At 45.8% G+C, this 16,544-nt stretch overlaps 1 protein-coding gene and 2 long non-coding RNA genes across 3 annotated transcripts in view; 2 read left to right on the forward strand and 1 right to left on the reverse strand.

The window, feature by feature from the left end:
* LOC130523864 (hemicentin-2-like) overlaps positions 1 to 16,544 on the forward strand; it is a 174,734-nt gene that overhangs the window by 62,478 nt on the left and 95,712 nt on the right. The window contains exons 9-10 of the mRNA XM_057029467.1: positions 3,308 to 3,583; positions 8,586 to 8,861. Of these exons, the coding sequence (XP_056885447.1) occupies positions 3,308 to 3,583; positions 8,586 to 8,861 (552 nt within the window). The remainder of the gene's footprint in view (positions 1 to 3,307; positions 3,584 to 8,585; positions 8,862 to 16,544) is intronic.
* LOC130523868 (uncharacterized) lies at positions 4,732 to 5,391 on the reverse strand. Its single transcript, XR_008950030.1, has 2 exons — positions 5,182 to 5,391; positions 4,732 to 4,896 (listed from the first exon to the last, which is right to left on the reverse strand). It is a non-coding gene; the product is annotated as an uncharacterized LOC130523868 (long non-coding RNA).
* LOC130523874 (uncharacterized) lies at positions 4,890 to 5,591 on the forward strand. The gene is made up of 3 exons (XR_008950036.1): positions 4,890 to 5,164; positions 5,367 to 5,480; positions 5,577 to 5,591. It is a non-coding gene; the product is annotated as an uncharacterized LOC130523874 (long non-coding RNA).

Genomic DNA, 16,544 nt, shown 5'->3' on the forward strand with positions numbered 1-16,544 from the left:
ATCCTTCTTTGTCACAAAAAACAATCATGAAGTTTGGTTCTTTTATGATTTTATTATGGGTAAACTGAAAGTGTGACCAAATCTGCTGGGTCAAAAATATACATACAGCAACATGAATGAGCAATTTTGGAGACTTAGAAAGTTGTGTCAATGACATGAGCTTCATAGCATGGCCTCTTAACTTCTCGTGAGTGATCATGAGTGACTACAGCTGGTGACTTCTCTGAGGCCATTTAAAAAGGGCTCATTGGATAAAAACACCCACAAACGCTACAATGGGAAAGTCAAAGGAGCTCAGCACAGATCTGAAAAAGAGAATCATTGACTTGAACAAGTCAGGAAAGTCACTTGGAGCCATTTCAAAGCAGCTGTAGGTTCCAAGAGCAACAGTGCAAACAACTGTTTGGAAGTATAAAGTGCATGGCGCTGTTTTGTCACTGCCACGATCAGGAAGAAAATGCAAGCTGTCACCTGCTGCTGAGAGAAAACTGGTCAGGAGGGTGAAGAGTCAACCCAGGAGCACCAAAAAGCAGAACTGCCAAGAATTAGAAGCTGCTGGAACACAGGTGTCAGTGTCCACAGTCAAGCGTGTTTTGCATCGCCATGGCTGCCGTGCAAGAAGGAAGCCCTGGCTCCAAAAGAGGCACCTTAAGGCTCGACTAAAGTTTGCTGCTGATCACATGGACAAAGATAAGACCTTCTGGAGGAAAGTTCTGTGGTCAGATGAAACAAAAATGAGCTGTTTGGCCACAATGCCCAGCAATATGTTTGGAGGAGAAAAGGTGAGGCCTTTAACCCCAAGAACACCATGCCTACCATCAAGCACGTGGTGGTAGTATTATGCATGATTTACAGAGAGTCAATGGGACAATGAAGAAGGAGGAGTACCTTCAAATTATTCAAGAAAACCTAAAGTCATCAGCCCGAAGGTTGGGTCTTGGGCGCAGTTGGGTGTTCCAACAGGACAATGACCCAAAAACACATCAAAAGTGGTAATGGAATGGCTAAATCAGGCTAGAATTAAGGTTTTAGAATGGCCTTCCCAAAGTCCTGACTTAAACCCCATTGAGAACATGTGGACAATGCTGAAGAAACAAGTCCATGTCAGAAAGCCAACAAATTTAACTGAACTGCACCAATTCTGTCAAGAGGAGTGGTCAAAGATTCAACCAGAAGCTTGAGGATGGCTACCAAAAGCACCTAATTGAAGTAGAAATGGCCAAGGGTCATGTAACCAAATATTAGCATTGCTGTATGTATATTTTTGACCCAGCAGATTTGGTCACATTTTCAGTTTACCCATAATAAAGTCATAAAAGAATCAAACTTCATGATTGTTTTTTGTGACAAAGAAGCATCTGTTCCAATCATTCTATCAGAGAAAAATCAGATTTGTAGAAATAACTGGAAACTCAAGACAGCCATGACATTATGTTCTTTACAAGTGTATGTAAACGTTTCGCCTGGGCCCATAACCTGTTGGCACTTGTGGCGCAGTCATTGCGAGGAGTAACTTGCGTTATTAGTATTCTCGACGGAGGAAGAAATCACACCTATCACTCAGTCACCATTGGACCGGAACCAACGGAAACTTTATTGACAAACCCACATTTACACAGAACAGTGCAGTGACGTATGAGATCACATGTCAACAATTATAATGATGGGAGGAGTTGGAGGTTCCGCGTGCGGGAGGCGGCTGCTCACGCGCCTCAGCATCTCCCGCCTCGCACGGATCAATATAGTGATTAGAGTTTGTAGCGTTCGGATCAAAGCTGTTCCCGAGCTCGAGGCTGGTGAGGACTTTAGATGCTGCAGCAGCCCTGCAGGTCCCCCAGAGCCCGTCATAGTCGCAGTGACCCCGGAGCAGCAGCAGCTCCGGCTCAGGTGTGAAGGTGTGAGAGTGACGTTGCTGTTTGATCCTCCAGAGCCGACGCGCATCACGATGGTGGTGAAGGAAGACAGCGAGGTCGTGTTAAACTGCTCCGCTTCCGGCAGCGTCAGGGACCAAGTGTTCGACTGGGAAGAAAGACGACTTCGTGGACGTCTTCCTCTACAGCCGGGGCAGCACCTATGGGAGCGGCCTGAGCGGCCAGAGCCCCCAGTTCACTGGACGAGTCGCTCATTTTCCAGAAGCTCTGGATTTGGGAAACGCGTCGATCAGGATCAAAAAGGCCGAAGTGCGCGACAGCGGGATTTACACCTGCACATTTCCACATTCTGCTCCAGTCCCACGATCTGAGATTTCCCTTGTGGTGGGTGAGTTTCTCCACCCAACACACAGGAAGGTGTTTCCACAGGTGACACTGGCGCCAGCGTGACGTCAGCGGCTGAACGCTGGTGGTAAAAGCGTGAAAGAGCTGAGGATGGGCCACATTTATGGACTAGAACAGACATTATATCAGTGCCCGAGACTGGTTAGGATCCTTTAGTGAAGCAATAATTCATCTGTGGTTAAACCGTAGTTAAGCCACGCCCCTTCCGGACAGGTAGGTTCAAATAGATAATATAAATACGACAAAAGGAAATTAAATAGAGTCAAAGAGGATTTAATGTTCCGAAGTTGCATCTAATCTGACGGGAGCAGAAGACAAATGCAACAGTCTGCACACACAAAGCAACATTTACATATTTACACTGGAGATTGGAACAAACATCACGCTACAAACATGTGGAGATGAGCAGAAGCTGAAATATAGAATTAAATCACAACACAACGCTTCTATGAAACAGTCTGATCTGTGAAACAGATGTCACAATGTTGTTTCCTTACGACTTTAAATGTGTCTAAATGACAATATTAATGCTCTTTTTTTCTAAATGTCACCTGTGTGTAAAGTTGCTAATTTCAGACACAATTTCTAACATTCTGTCCTTTGTGTTTTTGCCTTTCAGAGTGCATCTTAAAAGTTCGACCACCGGGAGAAGGTGAGTGCAGGAATCCTGGAAAAAGGTCGGATTAAATGAAGTTTTCCTGTTTTTACACAGACAAACAGATGAGATTGTTTGACGCGTTTGTTAATGTGATAAAAGGGGAATTAAATGTGATATTTTGACCATTTCAACCATTTTAATTGGAACTTCATTTTAATGTTTTCTATTTTAATCAATTAAGAGTTTAAGGTTTTTACTTTTATTCAGGTGTCAAATGATGTTGAACAGGATTTTAAATAATCACTTTAAAAAACCTGAAATTTGGAGTTTTCTCCTACATTTAAACAATTAAAAGCCCTTAATTTCCCCTCAAAGATCATCTTTCCATTTTGATTTTCTTTAATGACCCATTTGTGACTGTGGATGCTCACAGGTGCCTGTCCTAAACCAAATATCAGGACAGTTGATGGAGGACCAGATCGGGCGCTGCTGGAGTGTGAGGTAGAAGGAGCTCATCCCAGACCTGCCGTCCAGGTTCAGGACAGCTCTGGACGTGTCCTTCCTGCTCTGGAGACAAAGTCTGAAGAGAGAGACGGACGCTTCTACGTCACTGTCAGCGCCATCGTGAGCAGGAGCGACCGCTACAGCTGTGTGGTCACACAGGAGGAGTTGTGTCACCAGATTAGCTCAACTACCTTCGTTCCCATTGGTGAGTTATGGATTTACACTACAGCTACTAATAATTAATATTTGTAATTATTTTAATACTTTAAACTGTTTACAAACGGCAGTAAAATTCCATCAGACTGCACAGGAAGCTGCAGCGCAGCAGACAGGATGTGACATCATAGCGTGATGACACACCTGTGAGTCCCAGTCAGGTGATGCAGCTGCTCTGCTGGTACCGGTCAGACGTGACTGGACTCACCTGACCGGTGCAGCTCTGCCAGGATCCTCCACACGTTCTGGTTCCATGAAGTCTCTCAGAAGTGTCTCTGGACCCGATGGTCCTCGGATCAGCACCCACGACGAGCCTGGAGGGAGATTAGAGCTTTCTAACGATGACGCGGTCAGACGAGCACCAGCGTGACAACGGCTGCTGTGTTCCTCCTCTGATCCTCATGTTTAACACTTATTGTGCTTATTAACGACAGATTAGTCAGATTATAAATTGGCCTGTTAATGAGTGATATCAAAGCTTGTGTGACATCATCTCAAATGATCCAGTTTTCACTAAAATCCAGAGAATTCAGCAGAATCCAACATTGTTCAGAGTCTCTGCTGTGGTGGCCAGCAGGGGGCGCTGCAGAGAACATGAGGGGAATTTAATTTAATTTAATTACAGGACAGGTCAGATGGGATTTTGGTAAAAGTGATTAAACTCGGTTAATTTCTTCATGATCGTGGTCGTTGTTGGGAAATGTTTTATATTAACGGGTCAGAGGGCGGAAACGTTGAGTTCTGATGAGCCTGAATCACTAACGGTCATTTTATTCTGGTCCACACACCACACACACACACACACACAACACACACACACCACACACACAACACACACACACAAAACATCTATTTTTATGTGGGGAAACTCCTCAGAAAACAGAATTATAATATTTAATCGTGGGATTATTAAAGATTAATGAACACATTCAAACTAAAACTTAATTTTGAGCAACGAACAAAAGATGAAAAGACGTCAAACAGATTAAAGTGTCGTCCAGTGAGTGATGCTGATAGACTGTTGCTATGGCAACAGGCCGTCATGATGCTGTTGCTGACAGGTTGTTTTAATGACTGATGATGATGATGATGATGATGATGATGAAGAAACAACAGTGGTGTTTATGGTGGCGCTGACCTGGTGTCTCCATGGTGATGAAGGTCTCCTGATGCAGCAGCTCAGGTGCTCACAGGAGCTTTAAAGGTGCCTTTAACTCCTCCCGTCAGGTGAGTTTCAGCCAATCAGCTGAGGCCTCCAGGTGATGACGTCATCACTTTAACAGCCCATCAGACCTGCAGCAACTGATTAAACCAGGAATTAATCAGGAAACTCAGCCTGGTTTTAAACTCTGACATGGTTAAAATTCACATTTTCAGAGGAAATGAAGAGAAGATGAAAACAGAGAAAGAAACGGAGACGACTCGTCCTCTTTAACTCCTCCCTCTCTTTCGGGGTCGTCCACGGGCGTGCGTGATGGAGTTATTGTCAGTGTAGTTGGAGTTAATGTCTTTCTAGTTGTGCTGGTTGTCGGTCTAGTCTTCGTTCTCCTAAAGCGTTGCCGTCCCAAAGGTAATAATTACACCTACGTGATGTTTGATGGTTGAGGCTGGAAGCTGCTGGAATCATTTTGTTGCTCTTCCGCCACCACAGAGAAGCCGACGGTGTCGTTAATTTGCCTTTTTTGTTTCTTCAGCAGCATCAGAACCAGACAGAAGAGGTGCTGGTTCTAATGAAGTGCTGTGATCTCTCCTGTCTTTTGGTGAACTGGCAGAAGCTTCTGACCAGTTCACCGCTGACGCCTGCACACCTGCTCCAGAGGAGCGGTTGGGTTGTCTGGAGAACCAGGCACCTGGGCCTGATTGACGGGTCCGATTGTCCACCACAGGTTCTGTTGGTTACGGATGTATTTGAACGCTCCGCAGCAGCCGGAGCTGATGTTGCTGTAATCATTCCTGAAAACATTCCCATTTCATATTCCCAGCTCTCAGCCACTGATGGCTGCACCCACCTGGGCCAGAGCTCCTTTTGAAAATGAGTCCAACTTCACCTCATGACTGACTTCAAACAATCTGGAGATTTTGGTCATGTGACAGGAAACGGGAAGCTTTTTTTTATGATCTGACGCAGGAATAAACAGCTAATTTATACTTTAAACGGCTTCAGCTGGGACTCAGGGCACTGTTACTTATTGTTTGTCTGTTGCTACTTTATTTTCATGGTTAAAAGTTGAGTAATTTTTTAATAATCGTAATTTGAGGGAAATGGGTCCGTTCATGATCGGCTCCGTTTTACTGCCCCCTGCTGTCGGTGTTCAGAATTGACGTCGGCAGGTGAGAACCCACCGTGGAGGCGGCTTTGATAGATTATTGATGATTGATTATATATCTGATGGGAGGTGTTGGAGGTTCCGCGTGCAGGAGGCGGCTGCTCACGCGCCTCAGCATCTCCCGCCTCGCACGGATCAATATAGTGATTAGAGTTTGTAGCGTTCGGATCAAAGCTGTTCCCGAGCTCGAGGCTGGTGAGGACTTTAGATGCTGCGTCATAGCTCCTGCAGACGGGTGCGTGTGTGCGTGCGTGTGCGTGGGCGGCGTCTCCATCCTGCAGAAGCTTTCAGATCATTTGCGGGACTCGAACTTCCGCCTGTTAAGCAACCTGGCTCCGTCTCCGGGGACCTGGGCTGGTGCCAGGGGGCCCTGCAGGTCCCCCAGAGCCCGTCATAGTCGCAGTGACCCCGGAGCAGCAGCAGCTCCGGCTCAGGTGTGAAGGTGTGAGAGTGATGTTGCACGCCCCTTCCGGACAGGTAGTTCAAATACCTGCGAGCGAAGATAATATAAATACGACAAAAGGAAATTAAATAGAGTCAAAGAGGATTTAATGTTCCGAAGTTGCATCTAATCCGACGGGAGCAGAAGACAAATGCAACAGTCTGCACACACAAAGCAACATTTACATATTTACACTGGAGATTGGAACAAACATCACGCTACAAACATGTGGAGATGAGCAGAAGCTGAAATATAGAATTAAATCACAACACAACGCTTCTATAAAACAGTCTGATCTGTGAAACAGATGTCACAATGTTGTTTCGTTACGACTTTAAATGTGTCTAAATGACAATATTAATGCTCTTTTTTTCTAAATGTCACCTGTGTGTAAAGTTGCTAATTTCAGACACAATTTCTAACATTCTGTCCTTTGTGTTTTTGCCTTTCAGAGCGCATCTTAACCTCATGATGTTCATCTTAAATGTGAACATTTCAGCTTCTTAATATCACTCTGATTCAATAAGTGTATATCATGAAAAATGTGATGAATGAAGCAGGATTTATTATGTTGTTATAATGCCAACAGTCATGAGGTTTCATGAGGTCTCTTAATCTTATTTTAAACTTTGAGTCTGTGCAATTTTGAGCAATCAAAATGAAAATTTCTAAGGTGATTTTGTAGGTTTCCGATTTAAATTCATATTTCACCGCTGTTTTATCAGCGCTGATGTGGGTCATCGGGCTGAAATTAGCAGGATGCATGAAGGAAGTTTTGTAAAATATTGGCCCCAAGTTTCACATCTTCGGGCCGAAGCTGCGCGGAGATATTTGGGGATTTGCAGTACACGTTCCCTCCAGCAGGCGTCCACAGAGTTCCATAAAACTTCTCTAAAGTCATTAAATTAGTGCATTTAATACGTTTTTAGTCAGAAAAGCGCGTCTACGGCACTTAAAGTGGATTTCCAAATACTTTAAAATACTGAAAAAAAGATTTACACCTGTAAAAGCTTCCCATAAAGTCTCTGTAAAGGCAGAATAAAGTTTAATTGATTTCTAAGAGGCCCTCGACAACGAAAAGGCCGAAAACTGTCATTACCATATATGGTCAAACAGGTACATTTAGCGGCCTCGGCCTCGCCTTGGTTTCACCGCGCTGGCTTCTCATTGGATAAGAGAAACTGTCAATAAGGCCCACGTGGCCTTGGGCCAGCGGGGCTCTTCTGTGATTGGCTGAGGCGGATAAAAGTCCAGTAAAAGTGTCAGTTAAGGCTGCTGGACGATGCTGATTGGTTCGTTTACTTCCGGGCAGTTTGCCAATTCCATCCATAATGATTTAATGGTCCAACATTTTGTCGAGGCTTCAATAACGAAACTCTGGACTTTCAGAAAGTTTGACGAGCGCTGCTAAAACTAAACGAAAGGCGAAATTGACTTTAATCAACGCATTTAAATGATGGTTAAGATCCAGAATTAATGCGTTCAATCATGTGAGTGTTCACTTCAAAGTTAAGTGTCCTATCTGCATAAATGTCTTTTTAAGGGAGCACAAATCCGTGTTATCAGTAGCTATGCAGGCTAGCTAGTGCTACGCTGACCGAGAACTGCCGTAAAGTTTCGGCGCCACGGTGATGATGTCGTAAATCTCCAGGTTACAGTTGCAGGTCTGCTAACAAGGGTACCTGGACTTTTAAAACCGATAGAATTGGTCTATTTTAACCTTTACAATCAACGAGAAAATACACTTTATTTTAGTTAATGCATGTTTGGTGTAGACATCAGGTCGCCTGCAACCTCCACTCCTTAAAACATTAAAAGTTCGACCACCGGGAAAGGTGAGTGCAGGAATCCTGGAAAAAGGTCGGATTAAATGAAGTTTTCCTGTTTTTACACAGACAAACAGATGAGATTGTTTGATGCGTTTGTTAATGTGATAAAAGGGGAATTAAATGTGATATTTTCACCATTTCAACCATTTTAATTGCAAATTCATTTTAATGTTTTCTATTTTAATCAATGCAAGAGTTTAAGGTTTTTACTTTTATCTTTTATTAGGTGTGAATTAATGTTGAACAGGATTTTAAATAATCATTTTAAAAAAACCTGAAATTTGGAGTTTTCTCCTACATTTAAACAATTAAAAGCCCTTAATTTCCCCTCAAAGATCATCTTTCCATTTTGATTTTCTTTAATGACCCATTTGTGACTGTGGATGCTCACAGGTGCCTGTCCAGAACCGCTGATCCGGATCGTTGATGGAGGACCAGACTGGGCGCTGCTGGAGTGTGAGGTTAAAGGAGCTCATACCAGACCTGCCGTCCAGGTTCAGAACAGCTCTGGACGTGTCCTTCCTGCTCAGGAGACAGAGTCTGAAGAGAGAGACGGACTCTTCTACGTCACTGTCAGAGCCAACGTGAGCAGCAGCGGCAACTACAGCTGTGTGGTCACACAGGAGGAGTTTTGTCACCAGATTAACTCAACTACCTTCGTTCCCATTGGTGAGTTATGGATTTACACTACAGCTACTAATAATTAATATTTGTAATTATTTTAATACTTTAAACTGTTTACAAACGGCAGTAAAATTCCATCAGACTGCACAGGAAGCTGCAGCGCAGCAGACAGGATGTGACATCATAGCGTGATGACACACCTGTGAGTCCCAGTCAGGTGATGCATGCTCTGCTGGTACCGGTCAGACGTGACTGGACTCACCTGACCGGTGCAGCTCTGCCAGGATCCTCCACACGTTCTGGTTCCATGAAGTCTCTCAGAAGTGTCTCTGGACCCGATGGTCCTCGGATCAGCACCCACGACGAGCCTGGAGGGAGATTAGAGCTTTCTAACGATGACGCGGTCAGACGAGCACCAGCGTGACAACGGCTGCTGTGTTCCTCCTCTGATCCTCATATTTAACACTTATTGTGCTTATTAACGACAGATTAGTCAGATTATAAATTGGCCTGTTAATGAGTGATATCAAAGCTTGTGTGACATCATCTCAAATGATCCAGTTTTCACCAAAATCCAGAGAATTCAGCAGAATCCAACATTGTTCAGAGTCTCTGCTGCGGTGGCCAGCAGGGGGCGCTGCAGAGAAATGAGGGGAATTTAATTTAATTTAATTACAGGACAGGTCAGATGGGATTTTGGTAAAAGTGATTAAACTCGGTTAATTTCTTCATGATCGTGGTCGTTGTGGGAAATGTTTTATATTAACGGGTCAGAGGGCGGAAACGTTGAGTTCTGATGAGCCTGAATCACTAACGGTCATTTTATTCTGGTCCACAGGTCAAACTCCAGACGCTGGTGAGTTTGTACAGTCTCTCACACGCACACACACATAAAATATTTACTTTTATGTGGGGAAACTCCTCAGAAAACAGAATTATAATATTTAATTGTGGGATTATTAAAGATTAATCAACACACATTCAAACTAAAACTTAATTTTGAGCAACAAACAAAAGATGAAAAGACGTCAAACAGATTAAAGTGTCGTCCAGTGAGTGATGCTGATAGACTGTTGCTATGGCAACAGGCCTGTAGCTACGGTCGTCATGATGCTGTTGCTGACAGGTTGTTTTAATGACTGATGATGATGATGATGATGATGATGATGAAGAAACAACAGTGGTGTTTATGGTGGCGCTGACCTGGTGTCTCCATGGTGATGAAGGTCTCCTGATGCAGCAGCTCAGGTGCTCACAGGAGCTTTAAAGGTGCCTTTAACTCCTCCCGTCAGGTGAGTTTCAGCCAATCAGCTTAGGCCGCCAGGTGATGACGTCATCACTTTAACAGCCCATCAGACCTGCAGCAACTGATTAAACCAGGAATTAATCAGGAAACTCAGCCTGGTTTTAAACTCTGAAATGGTTAAAATTCACATTTTCAGAGGAAATGAAGAGAAGATGAAAACAGAGAGAAAGAAACGGAGACGACTCGTCCTCTTTAACTCCTCCCTCTCTTTCAGGGTCGACCACGGGGCGTGATGCTGCTATTGGCGTTCTAGTTATGCTGGTTGTGCTTGTTGCCATCGCAGCCGTCGTTTTTTACTTCAAGTTTAAGGCCGTTAAAGGTAATTATTAATGAAATAGTGTAAATGTTTAATGGTGAAATACTTGTAATGATCAGAGCACCTACGTGATGTTTGATGGTTGAGGCTGGAAGCTGCTGGAATCATTTTCTCCTGTCTTTAGGTGAACTGGCAGCAGCTTCTAACCAGTCCACCGCTGACGCCTGCACACCTGCTCCAGAGGAGTTGCATCATCTGAAGAAATAGGCACCTGGGTCTGATTGACGGGTCCGATTGTCCACCACAGGTTCTGTTGGTTACAGATGTATTTGAACGCTCCGCAGCAGCCGGAGCTGATGTTGCTGTAATCATTCCTGAAAACATTCCCATTTCATATTCCCAGCTCTCAGCCACTGATGGGCTGCACCCACCTGGGCCAGAGCTCCTTTTGAAAATGAGTCCAACTTCACCTCATGTCTGACTTCTTCAAACATTCTGGAATTTTACAGGAGATTCTGGTCATGTGACAGGAAACAGGAAGCTTTTATTTACGAATTTGACGCAGGAATAAACAGCTAATTTATACTTTAAACGGCTTCAGCTGGGACTCATGGCACTGTTACCTATTGTTTGTTGTCTGTTGCTACTTTATTTTCATGGTTAAAAGTTGAATGATTTGTTAATAATCGTAATTTGAGGGAAACGTGGGTCCGTTCATGATCGGCTCTGTTTTACTGCCCCCTGCTGTCGGTGTTCAGAATTACTGGAAATGCAGCCAATATGAAAATGATCCATTTCAGTTTTTGCTTTATTTAGTTAGAGTTTGTACTTTTTTCTTTTTAAAATACATTTTTACTGTTTTTTTAATCATAAAGTCCACTGGTTAACTTTATTATTTCTATTCAAGGTAGTTTTCTGTGTCAACTGGACTGTTTTTGTTCTCTTTTGAAGATGTTTCACCTTCTATCCAGAAAATTCTGTTATTTTTTTAATCTCCTTAATTTGAATAATTATTGTTCAGTTTGTTTAAGAAGGCGAATTAATTACAGTTTGAAAGAAACTGAAGCCTTAAATCCCAAGATTGTGAACCAAAGTGATGGAGCAGGTTGAAAGGTAAAAACTTACGGAAGTCAGTTAAATACATTAAATCAGGTGTAATATATAATTTTGAAAGGCTAAATCAAGGAACTGATCCATGATAAAGGTTTAAAATCATATATGGAAAATTCTGGTCATAATTTTCCAATTGAGAATCTAGAAATATAGGATATATTCTGCTCTCTGCCACCTTTCATTCAAATGCTGTTTTCATGAAAATATATCTGCTGTTTTTTTTATGTAATAAAATCTATTCATTAAATGAAATGTCTTATTTGTCCGGTCAAGAGAGAGTGGAAGGTTTTTACACTGTTATTACACTTCAGATTCATATCTGAAGATACAACAATCACAAACATGGAGCCATAAAGGAGATGTGCCAGACTGAGAGAGACCAGAACCAGAACCTGCTGGTCCAGAGTCCCTCATAAAATAATAGAATCAGTTTGTGTTGGTTCCTTCACTCTGAACACCTCGTTCAACATCCCGACATTATATTTATGAGTTCATATCTACGTTTTAATCTATTTTCCAACCTTTAAAATGGTCAGTAACACAAAAGCATCACATTTGTCCGACAGCACATGAAAGTTTCAAGATTCCAAAACTATGAAGCTCCTGGTGCGGCTGCATGAGGGGGTCGGGCTGGAAGTAGCTGTGGGTCCGTCTTCTAAAAGTGTCCCCCGCTGCTGCGCTGCGGTTGGTTCCACAACACGCAGCACGTTCAGTTTCAAACTTTGAAGATTAGTTCAGACGTTTGTGTTGGAAGTGTTTGTGTCCCTTTACAAAATCTGCAGAACTCGATCCAGTCGGTCAGAGACCGAGTCAAAGGTAAAGATCACTTCAGACGGATCTAGAAACGGCAGCTAGCTAACGCTCCTCAACGAGCTACTGGCCTGATGTGTCGCTCAAGTGAAGATAAAATCGTGACTGTCGCCAATAAAACACTCTAACCTTCATTTAAACCGTTTTAATATATCACATATCTCAGACAGTACAGAGATTTAAAGGGTTCAGTGATCCTCTTCGTTGGTGCCCAGATGGGAGTGGTGAAAGATGCCATCGAGGAAATGGAGGCACACACTCACACACCCTCCCATGATGCCAGAATTTTCCTCCTCCTGGACTCTTGATCTGCTCCTCTTTCAACACTTGTTTCATTGTTAATCACAATATTTAAATATCGGCCAACACTGATTAGAACACGTTCTTGATGACGTCCCCACGTTGCCATGACAACCATAAATGAGGCAATTCTAAGACCAGAGACCATAATTGTTTTCCTATTTTATGTAATTAAACTCTAATTAAACTCTACACTTTTGTCTTCCTGTAATTAATTTCGCTATTTCTAAATATAATTGATCATCTAATACATAGGTGTTAAACTCTGGCCCGTGGGCCAAATTTGGCCTGCAATGTAATAATATTTGACCCGCAAAGCCATACTAATTGACTATTAGAGCTGGCCCATCGGTATTGTTAAAGCGCATGTGCTAATACTACAAATACCAGAATTCTCTGATGGTGTTTTGGTGTGAAAATCCACACTCCACATCAGCTGCTGGTGGTAATGCACCAATTTGTGGCTTGCCAACCACCAAGAGAGAGGAAGTAGTCCTTGCGACTGTTGGATTGCAATACCTCTCGTGTGTCACTGCCAATCCGCGTGTTCTTTAAATGAAGACTTCAAGTAAACAAATGCCAATTTCAAAATGTATTTAGCAAATAGAATCAATTCAAGATACAAATATTACAGAGCTCTGGGCCAGTTCATAACCCTACAAACAACAGAGTTATTGTCAGGGCATGAAGTCTGACAACCTAACTATCCCTTGACCTAGTCTTTTACAGAAAAACATATGTAAATTATTGATGCTAAGTCAGTCCAATCCAGTCCTTGTGACGGGTGCAGTTTAGGACCCAAAAGCAGCACTCTGGAAAGCTGGACCGTAGTAATGACTTTTATTAACACACGGGCAAACAGGAACTCAGGCAGACCAGGAAACACAGGAAATAGTCCGTTCTTCTGGGCCCGCACAAAGTCTATGAGTTGCAGGCTCGGGGAGTGGGACGAGCAGCAGCGAAGTCGGGGCCGGGCGGAGAAGTCTAAACCAGGTGAACCGACAGGAACCAGAGACGCTGAGGCAGAAGTCGTAGTCAGGGGCAGAACGCTGGTAGGTTGTCCGGGGAACAGGCAAGGCAGGCAGAACGAAGACAGGCAGGGTCGGTAACGGGTAATCCGGCAGGGAAACAACGCTGGAAAGTCTTGCATGAGAGCAGAAGAACAATCTGGCACTGAGTGAGTGTGAGGCTGGAGAATATATACACTGGTAGGTGAGCTGATTGATGAGTGAGGGCAGGTGTGTGATCAGTGACTGAGAGCAGGTGTGTGATCAGTGACTGAGAGCAGGTGTGTGATCAGTGACTGAGAGCAGGTGTGGTGATCAGAGGGTGTGGTGTGAGCAGGGCAGTGGAAAAGTACTGGGACAGGAGGGAACTGGAGAAAAGGGGCTGTGACAGAACCCCCCTCTCAAGGGACGGCCCCTGACGTCCCAAAAACAAAGGCCAAGCTGAGCCGGGTGGGTGGAGGGGGCCTGGAGGAGGGCTAAAATTCTTCAGAGGCCTCCGTCTCAGCTTCCTCTTCGTCCTCGTCGCTGGAAGCCTCGGATGACAGGGAGGACAGAGTCTCTAAATTGGCACCGCCACCAGCATTGGGGATCTTGGGCTGGTCAGGGTGACAGTGATGGAACTCGCGGATGAGCTGCGCATCCAGGATGTGACGGGCCGGGACCCATGACCTCTCCTCTGGGCCGTATCCCTCCCAGTCTACGAGATACTGAAGACCCCTTCCACGGTGGCGGGAGCGCAGCAGGCGGCGAACTGTGAAGGCAGGACCCCCATCAATAATCCGTGGAGGTGGTGGCGGCTGAGAAGCAGGCATTAACGGACTCTCTCGAACCGGCTTGATCCTGGAGACATGGAAGGTTGGGTGGATCCGCATGGCACGGGGCAGAGGTTGCAGGTAACCGGCAGGGGCCTGGCGGGAGGACTTGTGCAGACTGCAGATCGGGCAGGCGTTGACAAACTCTCTGGTGTCCTCCTCTAAAGTGGGCCACCAGAACCGCTGCTGCAGGACCTCTTTAGTGCGCTGAATCCCTGGGTGGCAAGTGAGCCGGGAGCCGTGGGCCCATTGTAGGACGTCAGACCTCAGACCGTCCGGGACAAACAGGCGGTCAGGAGGGCAGGAGCTGGGACCAGGTTGGTTCTCCAGGGCAGCCTTTACACGCTCCTCCACCTCCCAGGTGAGAGAGGCCACAAGGCAGGGAGCAGGGAGAATGGTGTCTGGGTTGAGGGCAGTGTCTTCTGTTCCCAGGAACTGGCGAGATAGAGCGTCAGGCTTGACGTTGCGGGAGCCCGGCCGATAGGAGAGGGAAAAGTTGAACCTGGTAAAGAACAGGGACCACCTGGCCTGACGGGAGTTCAGTCTCCTAGCCGACCGGATGTACTCCAGGTTTTTGTGGTCCGTCCAAACCAGGAAGGGCAATTTAGTCCCCTCTAACCAGTGACGCCATTCCTCCAATGCCAGTTTCACTGCCAACAGTTCTCGGTTCCCAATGTCATAATTTTGTTCTGCCGGAGACAGACGTCAGGAGAAGAAGGCACAGGGGTGCATTTTCTGGTCATCCGCAGAGCGTTGAGAGAGAACGGCGCCGATCCCCACATCAGAAGCATCGACCTCTACTACGAAGTGCCTTTCAGGGTCAGGAACCAGGAGAATGGGAGCTGAGGTGAACCGGGCCTTGAGGTTCTGGAATGCCTCCTCGGCAGCCTGGGACCAACGGAAGGGTACCTTGGAGGAGGTGAGAGAAGTGAGCGGAGCGGCCACGGTGCTGTATCCCCGGATGAACCTCCGGTAGAAGTTGGCGAATCCCAGGAACCGTTGCAGCTGTCTCCGGGACTCGGGGACGGGCCAGGAGGTGACGGCAGAGACCTTGGAGGGGTCCATCTCTACACTGCCTTGACCGATAATGTATCCCAGGAAAGAGACGGAGGTAGCATGGAATTCACACTTCTCGGCCTTGACAAACAGCGAGTTCTCCAGCAGGCGTTGGAGGACGGCCTGGACATGATGCACGTGTTCCTCCTTGGAACGGGAGAAGATCAGGATGTCGTCCAGGTAGACAAACACAGTCTTGTTGAGCATGTCCCTCAAAATGTCATTAATGAGTGCCTGGAAGACGGCCGGGGCATTAGTAAGGCCGAAAGGCATGACCAGGTACTCATAGTGTCCAGTGGGTGTGTTGAAGGCGGTCTTCCACTCGTCCCCCTCCCGGATCCGGACTAGGTGGTAGGCATTGCGGAGATCCAACTTGGTGAAGACCATGGCCCCCTGAAGCAGCTCAAAGGCTGAAGCGATGAGTGGGAGAGGGTATCGATTCTTGACCGTGATCTCATTGAGGCCCCTGTAGTCGATGCAGGGCCTCAGGGACCTGTCCTTCTCCACAAAGAAGAACCCTGCCCCAGCAGGCGATGAGGAGGGACGGATAATCCCGGCAGCCAGAGCATCATTAATGTAGACCTCCATGGCCTCTCTTTCTGGTGCAGACAGTGAGTAGAGACGACCCTTGGGAGGCGTGGTGCCGGGCTGAAGGTCTATGGCGCAGTCGTAGGGTCGATGAGGGGGCAGGGAGGTAGCCTTAGCCTTGCTGAACACCTCCCGGAAGTCATGGTACTCGGAGGGTACCGCAGACAGGTCGGGGGCCGGAATGGATTCGACTGATAATAGAGGCGCGGCAGCTTGATTAAGGCAGACCTGGTGACAGGAGGAACTCCACCCCAGAATGGAACCCGTCGCCCAGTCAATGTGGGGGTTGTGACGACGGAGCCAGGGGTAACCAAGGATGAGTGGGAGGTGAGGTGACTTCAGGACGTGGAATTGTATGGTCTCGTGGTGGTTGCCCGACAGAAGCATGTGGATGGGCGTGGTCTGGTGAGTGACAGTCCCTAGGAGATGGCCATCCAGGGCGCTGGCAGGAACTGAATGTGGTAACGGAACCCGGTCGAT

This window comes from Takifugu flavidus, chromosome 4, assembly GCF_003711565.1.
Source record: "Takifugu flavidus isolate HTHZ2018 chromosome 4, ASM371156v2, whole genome shotgun sequence".
Taxonomy (NCBI): Eukaryota; Metazoa; Chordata; class Actinopteri; order Tetraodontiformes; family Tetraodontidae; genus Takifugu; species Takifugu flavidus.